The 17,908-nt window shown below is 42.9% G+C and overlaps 2 protein-coding genes across 2 annotated transcripts in view; one reads left to right on the top strand and one right to left on the bottom strand.

The window, feature by feature from the left end:
* CCSAP (centriole, cilia and spindle associated protein) lies at nucleotides 1–13,796 on the top strand. The gene is made up of 3 exons (XM_005491102.4): nucleotides 1–413; nucleotides 7,690–7,979; nucleotides 9,724–13,796. Exons 1-3 carry the CDS (start codon nucleotides 107–109, stop codon nucleotides 9,895–9,897), a joined length of 771 nt encoding a protein of 256 aa, XP_005491159.1. The 5' UTR covers nucleotides 1–106; the 3' UTR covers nucleotides 9,898–13,796.
* Nucleotides 13,405–17,908, bottom strand: part of RAB4A (RAB4A, member RAS oncogene family) — a 19,103-nt gene continuing 14,599 nt past the window's right edge. The window contains exon 8 of the mRNA XM_005491101.4: nucleotides 13,405–16,711. The gene's annotated coding sequence lies outside the window, so the exon portion shown is untranslated. The remainder of the gene's footprint in view (nucleotides 16,712–17,908) is intronic.

Consider the following 17,908-nt stretch of genomic DNA (forward strand, 5'->3'; position numbering starts at 1 on the left):
GCTCGGGGCGGGGCCGGACGCCGCTGTTTGGATTTAAACGTAGCAGCGGGAGGGGGCGGGCTCGGCCGGTGCTTCCCGGCTCCCAGCTCCCGGCTGCGGCTCCGCCATGGTGGTACCGGCGCGGCGCGTGAAGACGGAGTACATGAAGCGCTTCAAGGAGCCCAAGTGGGAATCGTGCGGCGCCTGCTACCTGGAGCTGCTGCACTACCGCCTCAGCCGCCGGCTCCTGGAGCAGGCGCACCGGCCCTGGCTCTGGGACGGCTGGGAGCAGGACAGCGGCAGCGGCGGCGGCAGCACCGCCGGCTCCCCCTCGCCGCCGGGCGCCGGCAGCCCCGCGAACGCAAAGGAGGAGGAGGAGGCGGCAGTGGGAGCGGGAGCGGCGGCGCCGAGCGAGGCGGGACGGGCCAGCCCCGGTAGGAAGCGCGGCGGTGGCGGGAGGGTGGGACCCGTGTGCCCGGGGCGGCCCCAGCCCCCTCCCCGTGCTGCCCGGCCCTTCTCCGGGGGGCTCGGCACTGACGGCTCTGCCCGGGCCGCCCCGCCGCGGCTTGGGGCCGGTCCCCGATGCCGGGGTGACCGTGCGGGGCAGCCGGCCCGTCCTACCCGCCCCCAGGACACGGCCCGGGGGTGGCAGGGCCCAGCAGCCGCCTCCAGCCGGGTCCTGGCTGGGCCTGCGGAGAAGCCGCGGCTGCGGCGTCGGAGGTGTCGCTTTAAAGAGCCGAGTGGTGGCAACTCTCATCCTGAGTCACAGCCACTTATGTAAACTGTTGCCATGGGAGCCGAGCATTTCTGCAATTATATAAGCGGGTTCTTCGGCAAAAGCAGCGGCAGGTTGGACTGTGTGCCAGTGGCTGGCTGTTAATGCAATTGCTTTCCTGGACCTGCACAAGCAATCTGTCTCTGCTGAACGCCTGGTTCATAATGCCCCCTGAGGTTTGATCTTGGGTGCGCTGCTGAGTGGGGTCAACTAAGTAGCCTGAGCAGGTGCTGAGCTGGTAACAGTTTGTTCTCTTCTAGCGCAGAGTAATTCCCGTCTGTTGTCTCACGGCCTAAGAGAGTGGTTAGGCAGATATTAACATGGTCAAGCTTCTCAAACTGGTATTTTTTTTTAACCATTAGATACAGTTTCTTACCTTTAGTGAAAGAATACTGTATCTGACAGCCAGTAATTGGTGGCTTGAAATGCCTTTTGAATCAGCTGTCTCCCTGTGGTACAGCAGCAGGGAAAATCCTTGAGAACTGTTCAGTTAAGCCTCATGCTGCCTGGTTGTTGTTGTTGTGGTGTGTGGTTTTTTTTTTTCTTCCCTCCTCGGAGTTAGATGTGCTTGTCTGGAGTGGGGAAACAAACCTGATCCAGTGCCCTTTGGGACCTGAGCTTTCCAGAATGATATGTATTCTGAGATTCAAGACTAAACTGCATTCATTGACCTTAAGAATTCCACATTATACAAAAGCTTTAGCTTCTGTTCCAAAAGCTTGGTGTTTCAGGGCATACTAGTGATGTGGGTCCTGCAGTCAGCTGGGTGGGCCTGTGCTACCCTGGTCTCACATGGGGGGCACACAGCTGCTGGGGTAACACATTCCACCTCCCCAAAGCTGTTGTCCTCATTTCAGCTGGGATAATTTTGTGCCTGGTAGCTGGTACAGTGCTGTGTGTTGGATTCAGTATGAGAATAACACTGATAACACAGCTGATGTTTTTGGTAGTTGCTCAGCACTGCTTACCCTAAATCAAGGATTTCTCAGTTTCCCATGCTCTGGCAGCCAGCAGGTGCACCAGAAGCTGTGAGGAAGCACAGCCAGGACAGCTGACCCAAATGGCCAAAGGGGTATTCCATAGCCAGAGCGGCCTGCCCAGTGCATAAACTGGGTGGAGTTGCCCAGGAGCCATTGACTGTGCATCACTGGTTTCTCTTGGGTTTTATTCTTCCCTTTTCATTACTATTATTATATTTCACTTTATTTCAATTACTGAGCTGTTCTTATCTCAACCCATGAGTTTTTCTGATTCTTTTTCCATCCCCTTGTAGAAGGAGGGAGTGTGTGGCTATGTGATGCTTCATTGCTGCCTGAGGTTGAACCACAAGAGCTGTGCAGTGATGGAAGCACCCCAGCTCACCAGTATGAAACAGAGTATTAGTGGGCCTAGTTTTGCTTCCCTCAATCAGGCCTTGAGGAAGCTAGACTGGGAGCATGTGTGGAAGAGCTCCGCAGTATTTCAGTGAGAAGAACTAAGGAATTGCAAAAGATTAGGGAGTGGTTGCATGGGTGATGCTCTCTAAAGGCTTGGCTTTTAGTGAGAGGAGGTGGAAGCTGTTGAAGCTGCACTCAGAACCTGGCATTCCCAGCTTTTCTGATGCATTTTGAATACGTACAAGCCTGGGGCAGTTGTTGTAGGGACCTGAATTTATTTTCATTCTTGTTGAGCCTATGGCTAGAGTACATAAACCTGCTACAATCTAATGGCACTGGCATTGCCAAGGCTAGAGACTGAAGGCCAGGGTGCTCTGCTCACTCATTATCCTGCTCCCTGATTCCTTCCCTGACTCCTCCCTAGGGAAAGGTCCAGCTGGAGTTACTTGGTAGTCTGGTTCTGGTTGGGATTTGGCAGGGAACAGCAGCTGGCTAGCTGTGTTTGTGGTCAGTGATGGTGCAGTGACTCTCCAGTGCATCCAGGTGTGTCCTCAGTCCTGCAGCAGTGGCAAAGGGACTGTGGAGCTCCAGTGGCCTGCCAGGCTGCAGGGTTCTGGCCAACTGTGCTTCTGTAACTGATACACCTTTGCCATGGATGCTGTAAGGGAATGCCTAAGGTTTTGCCAGGTCCTTGCTATTTTATAGTGGGAGAAAAATCTGTAATTCACATTCACTTTTTTGCCAAATGACTTAGAATAAACATTTCTTAACTTCTGTGAGTATTTAAGAGCTTTGCTAAGTCTCTAGCAGAAGGACTGAAAACAACTCTGGTGAGGCAGCTGGATTTAGTGGATATTTATTGTATCCTAATGCACATATAAGGAGGTGACCCATTTAGTATTGGACAATCATAAGGATACATTTTTCTTCTGCTTAGTGGCTGGCTAATTAAGGCTTGTGGAAGAGATCACATAGAAACTACCACTCTGAAGCTTCTACTATTAAACTGCCTTTTTTTTTCCTTTACTCTGAAAGAACTTAATTACACTGAAGTGCTGTGGGGGTAGCTGAGTGTGCTCATGTTGATGACATCTTTTGTCTTCTGAATCTGACATCCACCCACATGCTGGAACATCCTAGCTGTTACCTGGCTACTGCTGCTTCCTGCTGTTTTGTGGGGAATCTGATTTCTGCCTGAGTGCTATTGACAGTTCTTGTTGCCAATACGGCAACATGCTGGTCAGCACTAATGTTGTTTAATATCCGAGGTAAACACAATTCATAATGGCATGTGCTGTCCTGGTTTCCTCTTTCCTCTCATTGAAATGAGCCTATGTGTGTTTGTAAAGGTTGTGAATGCTGCTGGTGTGTGAAGAGGAGGTGGATGTAGGCAGCCTGGCTTTAATGTTCAGTGGTGTTGGTCTGAAGCACTGCCAGTGTGAACCCCTGGGGCAGCACGTGGCACAAAGGTGCTTTGTCCCTTTTGTGCTGAAGCTACGGCTGAGTGATGCCAAGGTGTGCTCAGAGGCAACTTTGGGTTAATTCCTTCTGGACCTCCACTTGTGGCAGCTGTTTGTGGGATTGTTCTGTGGAATATGCCCAGGCACAGATGTGCTTTAAACATAATCCCACAAATCTTGACCTAAATGAACTGGTGTAGTTGTGGTGTAGACACATCCTCAAAGCTGTCAACAGAACCCAGTGGGCTGGTAAGTAGAAGACAGAAGCTCTTGGCAGCAGTGCTGCTGTCAGACCTGTTGCTTGTGAAATGACACTGCTGCACACACATGCAGGATGAAGGCATCTTTCAATCCTCATTGCCATTTTGCCTTCAGCATTTTTGTGCAGTGGTCTTAAGTGACAGCAGTGACAAGCCGCCATTGAAGGAGTTGTCTCAAAAGTATTTGGAAAGCGACTGATGTGGATTAGTGGAACTAAACAGAAGATCCAGTTTCAAGCTTGTTTCCTGATCTTGTCTGTCATCATGTAGCAGGGGCATTTGCTGGCCTATGTATGTGGGAAGAAGCAGTTTGTGGTGGGGGAAGAAGGCAAGGGCATCAATTCAGGGGTTTACAGTACTGTTATTTAAAGCTGCTCCCAATTTTTTTCCTTTGGAAACAAGCTTTGCTATCAAGCCAATCCAGTAGTTACTTTCCAAACTGCTGCAAATGAAGCTTGCATGAATCTAATCAGCTCTGAGCTGCTGTGTGGCTGCTAGCTCCATTATTGCCTCACACAAGAGCTGCCTTGAAGAAATTATGTTGCAATCTGTTTCATCTGTAGTTACTTTCTCCCCAGCTGTAGTTCGTTGATACCCACAACAAACCCCCAGGGTTATATGGCTCCTTCAAGAGGAGCAGGAGACCTGCCCCACTGGGGAGGTGTCGGTACAAAAGCAGGAGAATTGCAGTTCTGCCCGCAGCAGTGCAAGCACCAAGTGCCTCTCCTGGTGCTGAGGTATTGCTGTAAGGAGCCAGCATCTCAATGCAGAGATAACACTGCTGAGCCTGTGACCTGGCCCGTGGGGCTGATCAGAAGGCTGTTGATATCTGCAGTAGGTCATGAGGGCCTTTGCAATGGGGTCCCGTGTGGCAGAGCTGTGTGAGACAGCAGCTCCCCTGGGCTCTTCCCGCCTGCGCCAGGAGCGGAGCTGTTACACAAGCGGGGGATGCAGCGGGGTTTAAGTGACCCCTTCTGGGCAGGAGCTTCCAGCTGCCGTGTTGGGTGGGCCGGTTCTGCCTGTTAAGCACTTAATCCCCTCCTGCTGTCCATCCAGTGTGCTCTGCTTAGCATCCATGATGCAGTTTTAAACGTTTCTAGCTTTTCCCCTCTCCTGTCTAATCCCTGTCATGCTGCAAGCAGTTCTGAGTTTCCTGTGTCTGCTGGAGCTGATGCTCTGCATGGGAAGGCGATGGGTAGGAGTTGCTGGTGCCTGGACTTCCTCCTGAACAGCTGGGTCTAAGTCCTGCTTCAACTGCTGCTCTTCTGACTTCATGTGAAAAGTGATGCCCAAGATAATAGCCTGGATATAAACTGTAGTTCAAAATAAAAGGCTAAAATAACTGTTAGACATCTTGTGCCTTCACCCGCTGAGTTCAGTGTAAATGGCACTGTAGCAGTGGGTTCATGGAAATCCCTGCTCTAATAGCAGGTGCTCATAAGTGCTACAGTGCACTCTGGCATATAGCATCGACTGTAAGGCTGTGCACAGGACTCTGTGTGCCATTTACCCATATGCTTTTATTGCTATTTTGGGACAAGCTGGCTCAATCATTTCTGGACCAGCTGGAGCTGTATCCTGGTGAGTAGCATCCCCAGGCATGGCTGTTGCCTTGTTTTTTTAAAGCTGAACTATCCATGTAATTGCAGTGCCCCCACTTTCCTGTATTTTTAAGTCTCTAAATGCCACTTCTGCTGTTTATGAAGTCAGTGTTGCTCCATCCCCCTTTGCAGAGAAGGAAGATGACATTTTCCCTTGAATGGAGGATGGAACAGCTTTCCAAAAGGAAAAGCAGTCTTGTTGCAGAATTGACAGCAATATGTTCCCTTTCAGAGTTTAATTTTCTCAAAAGAGTGCTTCCTTCTGATAATGGACCTAGGCAGTCCCTCCTTTGGAGTGGCTGTGCAGGGAGCTGCTCAGATAATATTTCGTAAGGGAATCACTCTGTGCTGCCTAGCTCTGTTTGCAGCCATGATCAATGAGCTGCCTTGTTTCAGAGTGAAGCTGTGTGTCCCAGAGCACAGGGAAAACAAGCATAACAAGTCTAATACTGCACTGAGCTCACTGCTGCTGTCTTTTACCAGCCTTGTCTATAGTAAATGAAACTATACCCAGCCAATATCTAGGTATGTAAAATTCATCTAGCCATTACTCTCAATGTGCCACTACTTTGGCCTTAACTAATTTATTTTTGGTTGTTTTGTTATGTCATTCAACTAAGCTCTCAACAAATACAGCTGTAAATAATTTAACAATGCTGGCCACTCTTTACCAAATACTCAGCTGCACTGCACTATCAGCTGTGGATGAATGCTCACCTGCACGTCTTGGAAGATGGTTATAGGCAAGCCTGAACAGGGCTCAGCACCAGGGCCTCTGTGCTGCCAAGCAGCACTGTGCTGGCCAGGCTAACAGCTAGCAAGGGAGCATAAGGCTTGCCTTAGGGAAATTCTGGGGCATGGAACAAGCCTTGGTATCTTTACCCTGCAAATGTGAAGTGAGTGCTAGAGTAAATGGATGCTTAATCAGTGTGCCAGGCAGGTAACTTCTATTTCATCAGAACTGGATGGATACAGAACTGACATTAAAGCAGTGTCAGATTGGGCATGCACCTGCTTGAAATCACAGCAATTATCAGGAGTGGTTGCTATTTTGTCATAGGATTGGCAAGCCCTCCTGCTTTAAATGATAAAAGCACTTGGGTAAAAACACACTACTTGTCTGTGGTCAACATGTCACTATGTGAGCAAGCCCTAAACCAGAACTCCTCCCTATGACAGTGAAGGAATTCCTTCTGTCCATACCAGAGTATGCTGGTGATGGCTGAATGTGCTGAGACTTGGAACAGAGGTGGTGTGGAGCTGGTCCCCACCAGAAGCAAAAATAAACCAGCAAGTTTGGTGTGTTTGTCAGCAGAGTTTAGTGATCACCGTGTGAGCCTAGCAGAAGACGGCATCTAATGATCAGACTTGAAAGGAATTGGTTACTAGTGGACTCCTATACTCTTAGGTGAATAAAAGGCATGTGTCTTGTAGGTGATCACACACTATGGGACAAGAAGATTGGCTCTTATGGAACAGTTGTTCCTCTGTGATTTTATTAATTAATATTTTATATAATGCTGATTCAGTCTTCAGTGATGATCTAAAACTGCAGTGATTCAGCCTTTAAATTCTTTCTCACAAACCCTACTTTCCATACCAATGCTTGGAGGACTATTGCTGGCCCCTTGCTATGGAAGGCTTAAATGTGTGGGACAAAGGAGCCTTGGGGAGTAATGTCTGCAAAGTGTGGCACTTTATAAATGTACTACATAATTCACAGATCAGGTAGCAAAGGTGATGTCTACTACTTTGTGGGGTCTTGCTTCATACTCTCCTCTCCTTCCTAAGCAGAAAACCATAACAGAGATAGATGTATAAACAGAGCTTGAAAATGAATCACTTTTTTCAGAGGAAGCTGATAATATGAAGGATTTAATATTGCACACAGTCTTCATCTCTGACTGGCTAGCAGCATCTATGTGGCATTCAGCACTCCATCTGTTTGCTGTCTGAGAGATGCAAGGATGAAACAGTCTTTAAGTTCCTCCTGGGGCTGTTGGTTTTCTGTAACCTCACCAGTGAAAGGCATTTTTTAAGTATGGGAAAGCTGCATTGTAGTCACTAAAGAAAGAATGAAGACATTTAAGCAAGGTATATGTCTGTTGCTAAGGGAGCAATGACTTCTCGAATTTCTAAAAAAAGCACAGCTTCAGTGATGTATTGAGAGGCTGTGCAAATCAGACATTAATATGTTGTCATTGGGAGCTTAAAGCATAACTTTTTTTTCTTCTCCAGAGAAAGAGAAAGAAAAAGAAGATCAAGAAAAGCAGGAGAAGGAAGAGCAAGAGAAAACTGTAGAACATACTTCTGTAAAGGAAGCAGACAAAACCAGCCGTACAGGACGACGTCCAAGTCGAAGTGCCTTGTCCGGTCGGAACGATCGAAAATCAGCCAAAAGTCCCCAAAGGACAGATGCACCAAAGGAGAATAAACATCCATTTGCTCTGTATGGGTGGGGAGAAAGACAGACAGATACTGGGAGCCAGAAAACTCACAATGTCTGTGCTTCTGCTTCAGTGAATGAAGTAAGTAAAAGCTTCTGTTTCATGAAAAGGCAGTGACTCCTTAGTGCCTACAGATGTCTTAATAGCTGGGTAAAACCTCTCAGGGGTCCCTTTATTTGAATATATGGAGATTCCAGCAGTAGGTTCTAGCAGTCTTGAGATGTCCAAATAAGAGCTCTTTACTGTTGGTTTGGAAGCTTCCCAGGTTTAACTAACACTTGCATTTCTAATTAAAACTGCCTGTCCTGTTGCGGTGTTACCAGCAAAACTGACTGTTCTAGAAGTATTTCTGCATTCTGAACTTCATGAGAACAGGAGAAGAGCAGGCAGTTAGCACCAGGCACCCCACAGCAGGCAGGCAAATAAACACAAAGAGTCCTTGAGCTGTGAAAGAGAGACTTTTGCTGGGGCACTTCCTAGACTAGGAGCCTCACTGAGATGCTATGAGTGCTTTTCTGTGAAGATGTCTTGTCTAGCAGCCTGGTTTGGTGGCTTGCCAGTAGGAAATGTTGCTTGCAGCAGAATGGTCTATCAGATGGCTGATGGATTACAGGGCTGGTGTAAATATTACCAAAATAGCACAAATTAAATTCATGTGGCATGGACAGCACCAGGATTCTGCTGTACTGGGGCTCAGTTTCCTAGCTTAGAAACAGCAAGGCAGTGATTTAACTGATCCATTTCTTTCTTCTCTATAACTCTCCTAGGCTGGTAAAACACAAATCATTAATGCATCCCTGCCAGTGTCTTACCCATATCCAGATGGAGCTGGCCTTTGATGGACTGTTTTGGAAGGGATTTGAAGCCCAAGCTTTTCCTTCCTGGACAGCTCAAACCTTTGGGCAAAAGGAAGAACTTGGGCCTTACAGCTTTGGAAAGCAGCTGCCTTTCCTGATAATGGACACTAATGCTAAATTGATAGACTTTGGTCAGTGCTCAAAATGGTTGACTGGTGCTTTATGTTGAAACCTAAAAGAGGCGTAAGCCTGACACGAACAGAATTATTTGTATTTTATCTTACACATCTAATATTTTTTTACACTAGAAGCAGTAATGGAACACCTCAGCTTGGGTCTTGAGCTTGGACTGAACAGGCAGAACGTTTCTGAAACACTCTCAATTATGCAGTGCTTTGTCACTGAGGGTGTTTCTTTATGTAGGAACCAACTATTTATTGCCTGCTGAGGTTACTTTTTCGTGCATGTTTGAAAGGCGTTACTTACCCCTTACTGAGATGGGAGATGGATGCACACAAACATAGAAACTGGCTCTTCATATTAAATTTTGGGGGAAATATGCTAATTTATTAATATAAAAATGTACGTAATTTTGTTCAGCACATTGTTTAAAATTAAGATCTTTAGTCTCTAAGGGATCCCTAGGGTTTGGTCTTACTTATATGGCTTAGGGATATTAGGCTTAAGAGATGCTTAGGCATATTGAGGACTGTTTTTAAATGATACAAACAGAGAATTGAAGTTTTTAGAATTTATCTGATTAATACTATGAAACATTCAAGATTTTTACAATCATTTAATAGTTGGAAGTGTGAAAGATAATGCAGAACAGAATTTAAAGCACTTCTCATGGAAAAAAAAGGAAATCTATGTTCAGTTAATGGTACAAATTAGAGAAGAAAATATAACCTTGCTCACAATCCCTGTTCCTTCAGGATGGGGTCTGGGACAAATAAAAAGTGATCCTTGTCATTCCTGAGGGCTTCCCAGGCTGTTCCCCTTCCATAATACTAACTCTGGTCTTTTAGATTCACGAGTCTGCCCTGCGAGCAAAGAACAGGAGGCAAGTGGAGAAAAGGAAGCTTTCTCAGAGGCGAGTGCGGTCAGCAGAGGCAGAAAACACCTGGCGAGCAAAGCCCTCCCCAGCAGACAACCCCTGGATGACAGAGTACATGAGATGCTACTCAGCAAGAGCTCTCTGAACCTGGATTCCCTTAGGCATCCTCAGAAGAAGTCACGCATATCAGGACACTGGTGCAAGGAACCAAACCACTTATGCAAGGTTTTTATAGGGAGTTTCCAGCTGTTAAAGTATTTGTTACAATGTTTTTATCTTGGCTACCTACCTCACAGTGGGGTGTATCCTTGGAGCCATAACATTTGAAGAGGCTTTTAGATATAACTACCCAAACTTTTAAACAATTCCCCTTTTGGGAATTTTTCTAATGCTTCAGTCGGTTTGTTTTGAGGGTGGGAGGGGAAACCTTAACATACAGAGAGTCAAAGCAAAGTCACTTTTTTGATGATCATGGTTACAAATAATCTGTTTTCCCTTATTTAAAGTTCAACTCATGGGGAGATGGTATTGGGGAAAGACTTTAAAGGAGTGATGGAGGTGCCTTTGTATTTATAAAACTATTTAACAGTTTTATGACAATAAGCATATGAAGACAGGCAGCAGGAAGCCAGTGTGTCTGGTAACTAGCACTAATAAATGTAGATGCTTTAGGCAGGCAAATACCAAGTATTGTCTGTACACAGAAACTTTTAAGACAACAACAAAAAACCCCAAACAAAACCAACCTTGTTTGATTAGTGAATCAGCTGATGCTAACTTTTATCACTGTTTCTAAGGTCATTAGAATAAACCACTCATTTTCAGGGCAAGAAACAGCTACAGGATCATTTTGCTGTAGCTGTTCCTGTTGTACCAAATAACTAATGTAGACAATCATTATCTGATAGCTGCCACTCAATAAGCAGTTACTTGTTCTACAAATATAGAGCTGTACCACTGTACTAACCTTGTGGTCACACTTAGTCTGTACTTAATCATGTAAATGCATTTATTGAAGGAGAGGGCTGGCTCCTTTCTGGTGAGGTCTATTTTTAACACTTCAGAGTATCTATTATGCTCAGTGAGGGTCAGAGTGCAATATGCATTCTTCTTGGAGGTATTGTACAGGTATACTGTAAAAGGGTTTAAACTTGAAAATTGTACTGATAAAACTTGTAGATGATGTCCTGAGAAACTTGCTGCCTCTTGAAATTGGTGCAGAACCCCTCACTTATGGGGGGATGGGGAAGGGGGTAAGGGCTAGGGAAAGGAGGGGTGTATCCTTTAGTAAACAAGAACATATAATGAAGTTTGAACATTTTTTTTTTTGTAGGTCCTACTTCTACATAGTAAGACAGTCATTGTGATTTCCTTGGTGGTATTGTTTCCCTCAGGTGGCTGTAAATTATCTTTTTTTCAGTTTGCTAACTACGCTTTAGGCAGATGATTGCTGTAGTTGTGAGCTTTGAAGTTTTTTCAGATGTTTTGTGTGTTAGTTACTTATGTTGGTTATCTAAGTTTAATTGTTTTGAAGCTTGTGTTTTACAGGCTGGACACATTCCCACAAAAAGCATACTTGCACTTCTAGAGCAGAAACCTGCACTAGTTTTAGCTTCATTCCACAATCTCAGTGATTAAGGAGGACTCTGGAGTTACTATTGCAACAGAGCATGCTTAGTGAAAAGTCTGATTGTGTTCTTGAAGAAAGCAATTGTGCAAAGGGTCCAAGCACTGCTGCCTCCTAGTGTCTTGCATCTCTAAAGGTTTCATTACTCACAATTTTGATTTTGTTAAATTAAATCCTAGAATCCATGAAACTATAAACTGTTTTTTGTTTAACCTGCCTTTTAAGCACAAAGCTATAAAAATACAGACCACTCTTGTTGAAGGCTACCTATTTAAGATCTTACAGCTTTTAAGTCTGGGAAAGCACAGCATGATTAAGAATGTTTTATAGGCAGCAAAATCCCTGTAGGGGATTTTGACTGCTAAGTAAACCATAGGCTAGAATTTCCTGAAACTTTAGAACAGTGCCCAAAACTGGGGAAAACTACTCCGGAGAATGCCTTTATTCCATATGAGATTCTTTTCATTTCCTTTCATGCTGTGTTTTCCTCTTTAAGTAACTGCTATAAATATGCTTAGCTTGTTTCTGATGCTGTTGCAGTTCCAGAAGCCACCCAAGCTTTACACAACAGTGTCAAGGCACCAACTCAGTAGTGTTTAACAGCCTTATTCAATAAAAACTTGCCTGTTCCTGTTGCCCACACACTTTGTAGGCTTTATGTAACCACAGCAGATGGATTGTGCCCTCAGTGCATTTTGTCACATTCAACAGTTTCCTTGACTGTGTAGGGCAGGACTCATCTTGCCATGCTTTTGAAGATAGCTTCTACAGTTCTCTCCTCCCACAGGGAATGGAAGAGCCAGGATGACTCTGTGCCTGCCTTAAGTACTTGTGTTTGGATAAGATGTATCTCCCATTAGGTGTTGGTGTTTTCAATAATTATAGGAGGCCTGAGTGTCTTCTGCCTTGGATACTGGGAACTAAAAGCATCTCCAAAAGGCCTGTTCAGGTCTTCAAATCAGAATTTTCAACAGCATCAGGGCTGCTGTGTACTGAGGAAATTGTCTAGTCCTAAAATCCTTGTCTGGTCAAGAACTGTTCTCCACAAAGATGACTTACTAAAAGACAGCAGATAAGGTCTTGTGAGTTGTTGTTGTGCTTTTTCAAATGGTCTGTAGCCAAAACTATCCTGGGTGCTATGTTAGTACTATCTGGGTTTAAGTAACACAATACCTGAAGTGAGGGGTAAATCATTCTGCAAATCAGGTAGCCTTCCTGCATTTGGGTATTAATTGACTGTAAAGCTACCATTTTGCTTAGACTATATGAAGTAGTGTAGTTCTGATCACTGCAAGCTCTGTGTGAAGTATTTGGTCTGGAAAACTGCTGGTGCTTTGATGTTAACAAATGAAAAGCCAATTGCATTGTAAACCAGGACTTTCCAGATGTGAAAGCTTTATGTGTATTCCGTAGATTCCTACAGGAGGTGGCAATTTGCTTCAAATTGGACTCACTGAAAAGTAGAAAACCTAGTGAATGTCTCCCTATCAATTAAGGAATTTCTAAACATTGTCTTGCATGGACTCTTGAATCTAGCAAAGTGGTGAACACTTCTCACTCCTGTTTTAGAAATAAAACTTTTTGTTAAGAACACAGTAACTACTCAATTGTCCAAAGTTTTCATTAAAATGACTGTTTATTCCTTTGTTTCTGGAACTACTTAGCTAAAAGTGAAGCAAGAGTTTTACAATGTGTAATGCTGCAGTTTAACTATAGTGTTGTGAAGATAGTGTTTACAGTGTAAAATGTTACCATGAAAACTGCATAAGAATGTCCTGTAAAATACAGTAGCATGCCTGTTCAGTCACTGCTGTCACATCTTTGCAACTATGAAATACAGACCTTTTCACAGGAAGCTGAGATAGTAGTCAAGGTGATAGCTAAACTTAGAGAGCCAACCTTAACAAAACTGAGGAACAGTTTCTGGTACGAATTTTATCCAGGTAGCACATGCAAATTTAAATTGAATTTTTAACACATAGGGAAGTGTATCTGTTCTCATTTTTTATGGTATAATATAGTGCCACTAAACTATAAAGGCCTCTCTGACTTTTTTTTTTTACTGTGATAGGGACCAAATGCTAGCAATCTGAGGGCCTAATGTATGGTAACCTGGATGTTCCAGTTTCTTTTCCAGCTCAGTTAGTGCACTCAGCAGCAAAGCCATAAACGGAGCCTGACTCAACACCTTGACAAGTAACCCCATGAAATTAGGGGTAAAAGTGAATGGGAAGCTGCCTCAGCTATTGTTAGCACTGAATTCACTTTAAAAACAATAGGGAAATACCATCTAAGCTTGAAGCAATATGTGTTTTTTAAAGTTTTTAAACAGTATTTGTTTTTAATGCTTCTGTATTGTCTATTTTAGTAGTGTAGTGTCAACTTGTACATGTGAATAAAATCAGTGACACAAAGTGCCTGGACTGCTTGTACTGTGCTTTTTGGGATCTCAGATTTTTGATTTTTTTTTTCCCCTTACAAGGTACTTTAGTCCCTGCATGCAAACTGTGGCTTCTGCTTGTCCCAGATATTCTCTCCTGGAATGTAAGTGACAGGCTTCTGTAATGAATAAGGTTGGCTATGAAGTTATATTACAGTTACCATTCCAGCCTCTTATGTTCCTCCTGTAACTCTCCCAGAGATTCTTAACATCCTTTCCCAACCTGAATCACTGTTTTCCCCTTACTATGATAAGAAAAAACCCCAGCTGTACTAGCTATCTTAAATGCTATGCCTTTGAGAATATAAATATAAAGGTTTGGAGGAAAACCACAGCTTCCTGTTTTCTCTCTGTTATCCTATGGACAGGTATACTCATGCCAACAGGAAAAATTAAGCTTTTTAAACCTGGATACACTGAAGTTCTCTATGCCATGGGTTCTTCAATAAATGAATGAGACTATTTTTACTGAGAATTTACAATGTATTTCTTGAGATTTTTATAGTGTCAATTCTTCCAGCATATAAAAATGAGGTGTACAGACTAATCAGGCTTTTCTATGGCATTGGCTTTTTATAGGTCTTAAGGGAACTCATGAGCCAAACTGCAATACCTATTTGAATACAAAGAAAGGAGAAGATTAAGCAACTGTGAGTCCTATGTGGGTTGCACAACAGCCATGTTACTGACTTCACTTAACAGACAAAGCTTGTACAAGTACACAGGATTTGCTGGAAGAAAATCAAGGAAGATTCTTTATTTGGTGCTAGATACAAGCATTAAATGAAGTAGTGTAGGCCAACAGACTCATTAAAAGGCAAGACACAGACTTTTTAATAAGACATTTAAATCTCTTAATGGGCTGAACAGCTAAAGCTCCACATCCAATGAAACCTCAGATACAGGTACCTGGTGGTATTTCATGTAAAACTCCCACCCCTCTTTCTTTGTAAGTATTTTACTGTGAAAACATATGTAGCCTATTTATGACTTACTGTTCAGGTGAGCTAGGTGTCAACTATAATGCTAAAGCTTGAAATGTATTCCAGGGCTGATATTGGCATGATGTTTATTTTTAGAAATAAAAGACTCTCAGAGGAGCAATAGTAAACAATAGAGTTTGCACTGCTGAGAGCTATTGCTTCCAACAGTATTTCTGTAAGGAGTTGCAATTTTAGAAAATTTCTTTTTAGAATGTCAGCAAGATATGCAGCATAAAAGGCTGAGATACTACAAAACATGCACATTAACCAGGCTAATGTGTATACTGTAAGAGTATACATTAAAAATGGTAAAAACATGTCCAAACTCATTATAATGACACTAGCGTTTCCTTCCAGGGAGGAAGGGCACAGCTTTAAGACAGTTACTGAAAGAATAAAATTGCTTTTTAAACCAGAGACACCTGACCAAAATGATCCTAAGAACCAAGTATAAAAGAGGCTTTGTATGTAAAAGGGACAGAAAGAAGTAGAAGAAAATCCCTGTGAAACCCCTGAAATTTCTATTTATAAGCAACAGTCCTCTGCTCCTTTCAACTGCTACTGTAGTAAGGGAAAGAGGTTTTGATGAGTAGCCAAGAGCCCTTCTGCCACTCTAACAGCGACAGGAGAGCAACCTCCAGCTCTGCTTGTGCTGTGTCAGTGCCCAGCTTTAGCCAGTGTGCCAGGAAACCTGATTGGGTTGTGGGATGGAGTGTGGTGGCACAGACCACCCAGTACCTCATCTTTTCCCAGTGTTCCAGAACTGTTTGGGGTTTTGGAACCAACACCCTCCTCAACTCTAGTGGACAACACATCCCAGTTAATATTGGCTATTTGGACTGGTGGAGGAGACAGCTCCATCCAACTTCCTGCTCCAGAGGACTTGCTTTTGGTAAGTATTTGCAGTTCTGAAAGCCAAACTAAACTGAGCAAGGATTAAGACAGGTAAGCTTCTTTGGAGTTCTCTGATGTTCTTGAAAATACAATTATGCTGCTTCAAAAAATACTTCACACTCTTACCAGGAAGAGAATACCATCAGGAATAATTATCAGTTCTGTAACAAATCCAATCCTAAATACAACAACATGAAAGTTTTTGTTTGGACCCAACAGCCTTTTTAAACCTAAACCCAGGCTTTTCAAGTACAAAGCATGCTTAATTCCATTTAATTCAGAAACAACTCAAGGTGCATACTTTTCAGATAAGCATCTATTTGAATCAAAAATGTCAGGACAAAGGGAAATAAACAGAACTCTAATTTCATGAAAGATGGGATAGCTCAGTGTAGCATTCTTGCTCTGCTCTTGTGCTTTAACTTGCCTTTTCCAACTTGACTATCAGGATACAGAAGCATGGGTCATAGCCACATGTTAAGAATTGATCCTGTCAACAGCTTGTTAGAATGTGGCAAACTGAGTAGGAAAAAATAAACCAACAACCTCTCACTGACAGTTGCCAGTGGTTTTATAATTCAGGTTGTAAATACAAACTATTGTGCAACAAACAAACAAACGTGACAAAGCCTACCTCCTTTAAATTTGTTTATATGATAAAAAAATAAAATATTAAACTGCTTATAGTGCAACATTCTAATAGCATACATAAGTATACCATGCTTTGTAAATTTACTGTTACATTATTTACAGTACATTGCAATGCTTTAAACTAGAGGTGAAAGAACAAAAACAGGTAATGGAAAACATTTACATACAGGTATGAGCCTTAATATTGTCCACCAAACTATCCAGTTCACTTTGCAGACTTGTGTGTTGTGCACATTCCTGCCCCCTACCACAGGACACCTTTCTGTCAGTGGTCTGCTTTGTTTGTAGATAGTGGAAAGATGTTTTTAAAAACTGCATAGCCTTCAAGCTTTTCTGTTTCTTCAAACACCATTTGCAAGGACAGCTATAAAATACATAAGAACTCTTATTAATTAACCATATCTGATCAATCTGAAAGCTGAACTCTTGAAATAAGATCAATAAGTTTTCATTTCTGTAAGGCCATACCAAAGCTGAACTTTAAAGCCCTTTTCTAGCAGTCTCTTATTTCAAGAACGGAATTGTATAAGAGGAAAGCAGCTCAAGGATACATTTTTTAAAATTCTGGGTTTAATTGGGAGCTAAGCTCTCAGAACACAAGAAAAAAATATGAGAATGTAGAATTATGTGCTGCCTTATTTAATGTTCCATAAAGCTGCTGTGTGCACTGCTCAAGCTGATGAATGAATACAGTAAAAGTGATGCAGGAACTATGCCTACAGTACTTATTTGATATCACTGTCCTTGTACTAGAGAAATAATTATTAATTATAGGAGAATAATTAACTACACAGGGAGAAAGGACTGTCCTCAGAGCCACTGCATACTGCAAGGAGTTATGTAAAATCCAGTGACTATTGAGAAGTGTCTCAAGGACAACTGTCTTTCAAACATAAGCAAGACTAACCACAGAGCTCTTCTTAGGAGTTTGTGACTCATGTCTCTTCTCCTACAACTGCTAAAAGGAAAAATTCTTTCCTCACTTTCTCTGAACAACATCTTTGGAAGAACTTTAGAACACTGCACACCTGTTTCCTAGGCTGCAACAGCCCCAGAAGAACTACTTTAGATGACAACAGTGTTTAAGCAGCAAATAACTATTATTGTCTAATTTACATTTCTGCTTATAGCAGACAGGAGTCATAATAACTTTAGGCTGCTTTTAGGTAGGGGCAGAAAAGTCAGTGGAAGTTTGAAATTCAGTGTTATCTTTAATTTTTGAGTCTCAGTATTTAAGCTTCATTTTCAGAGAAGACTTTATAATACCTTAGGACAAGAAACTGTGCCATACATTTTGTAAATGCTTACTTGTTGGTTCCCAATGCAAGAGAATGGAATCACTTTCTCTACAGTGCATTAGGCAGCTATTAGGCCTATAATGCATTTCAGGAATAGAGAATTTTAACATGTTTTCCTCAGCATTACTCAGATTAAGCTAAGATTTATAAACACTTCAGTAAGAGCTCTAGTCTTCCCAGCAGATGAAAGATGAAAAATCAAAGTATAAAAACACCAATCCATTCCACTGTGCATTATTTCAATAGATTCTCTGTAAAACTGT

This window comes from Zonotrichia albicollis, chromosome 3, assembly GCF_047830755.1.
Source record: "Zonotrichia albicollis isolate bZonAlb1 chromosome 3, bZonAlb1.hap1, whole genome shotgun sequence".
Classification (NCBI taxonomy): domain Eukaryota; kingdom Metazoa; phylum Chordata; class Aves; order Passeriformes; family Passerellidae; genus Zonotrichia; species Zonotrichia albicollis.

Excerpts from the sequence above, each read along its gene's own strand:
- CCSAP (XM_005491102.4), top strand. The coding sequence starts at position 107 with ATGGTGGTACCGGCGCGGCGCGTGAAGACGGAGTACATGAAGCGCTTC. Across the intron at positions 414-7,689 it reads GGCGGGACGGGCCAGCCCCG|AGAAAGAGAAAGAAAAAGAA; the intron begins GTAGGAAGCGCG and ends TTTCTTCTCCAG. Across the intron at positions 7,980-9,723 it reads CTTCTGCTTCAGTGAATGAA|ATTCACGAGTCTGCCCTGCG; the intron begins GTAAGTAAAAGC and ends CTGGTCTTTTAG.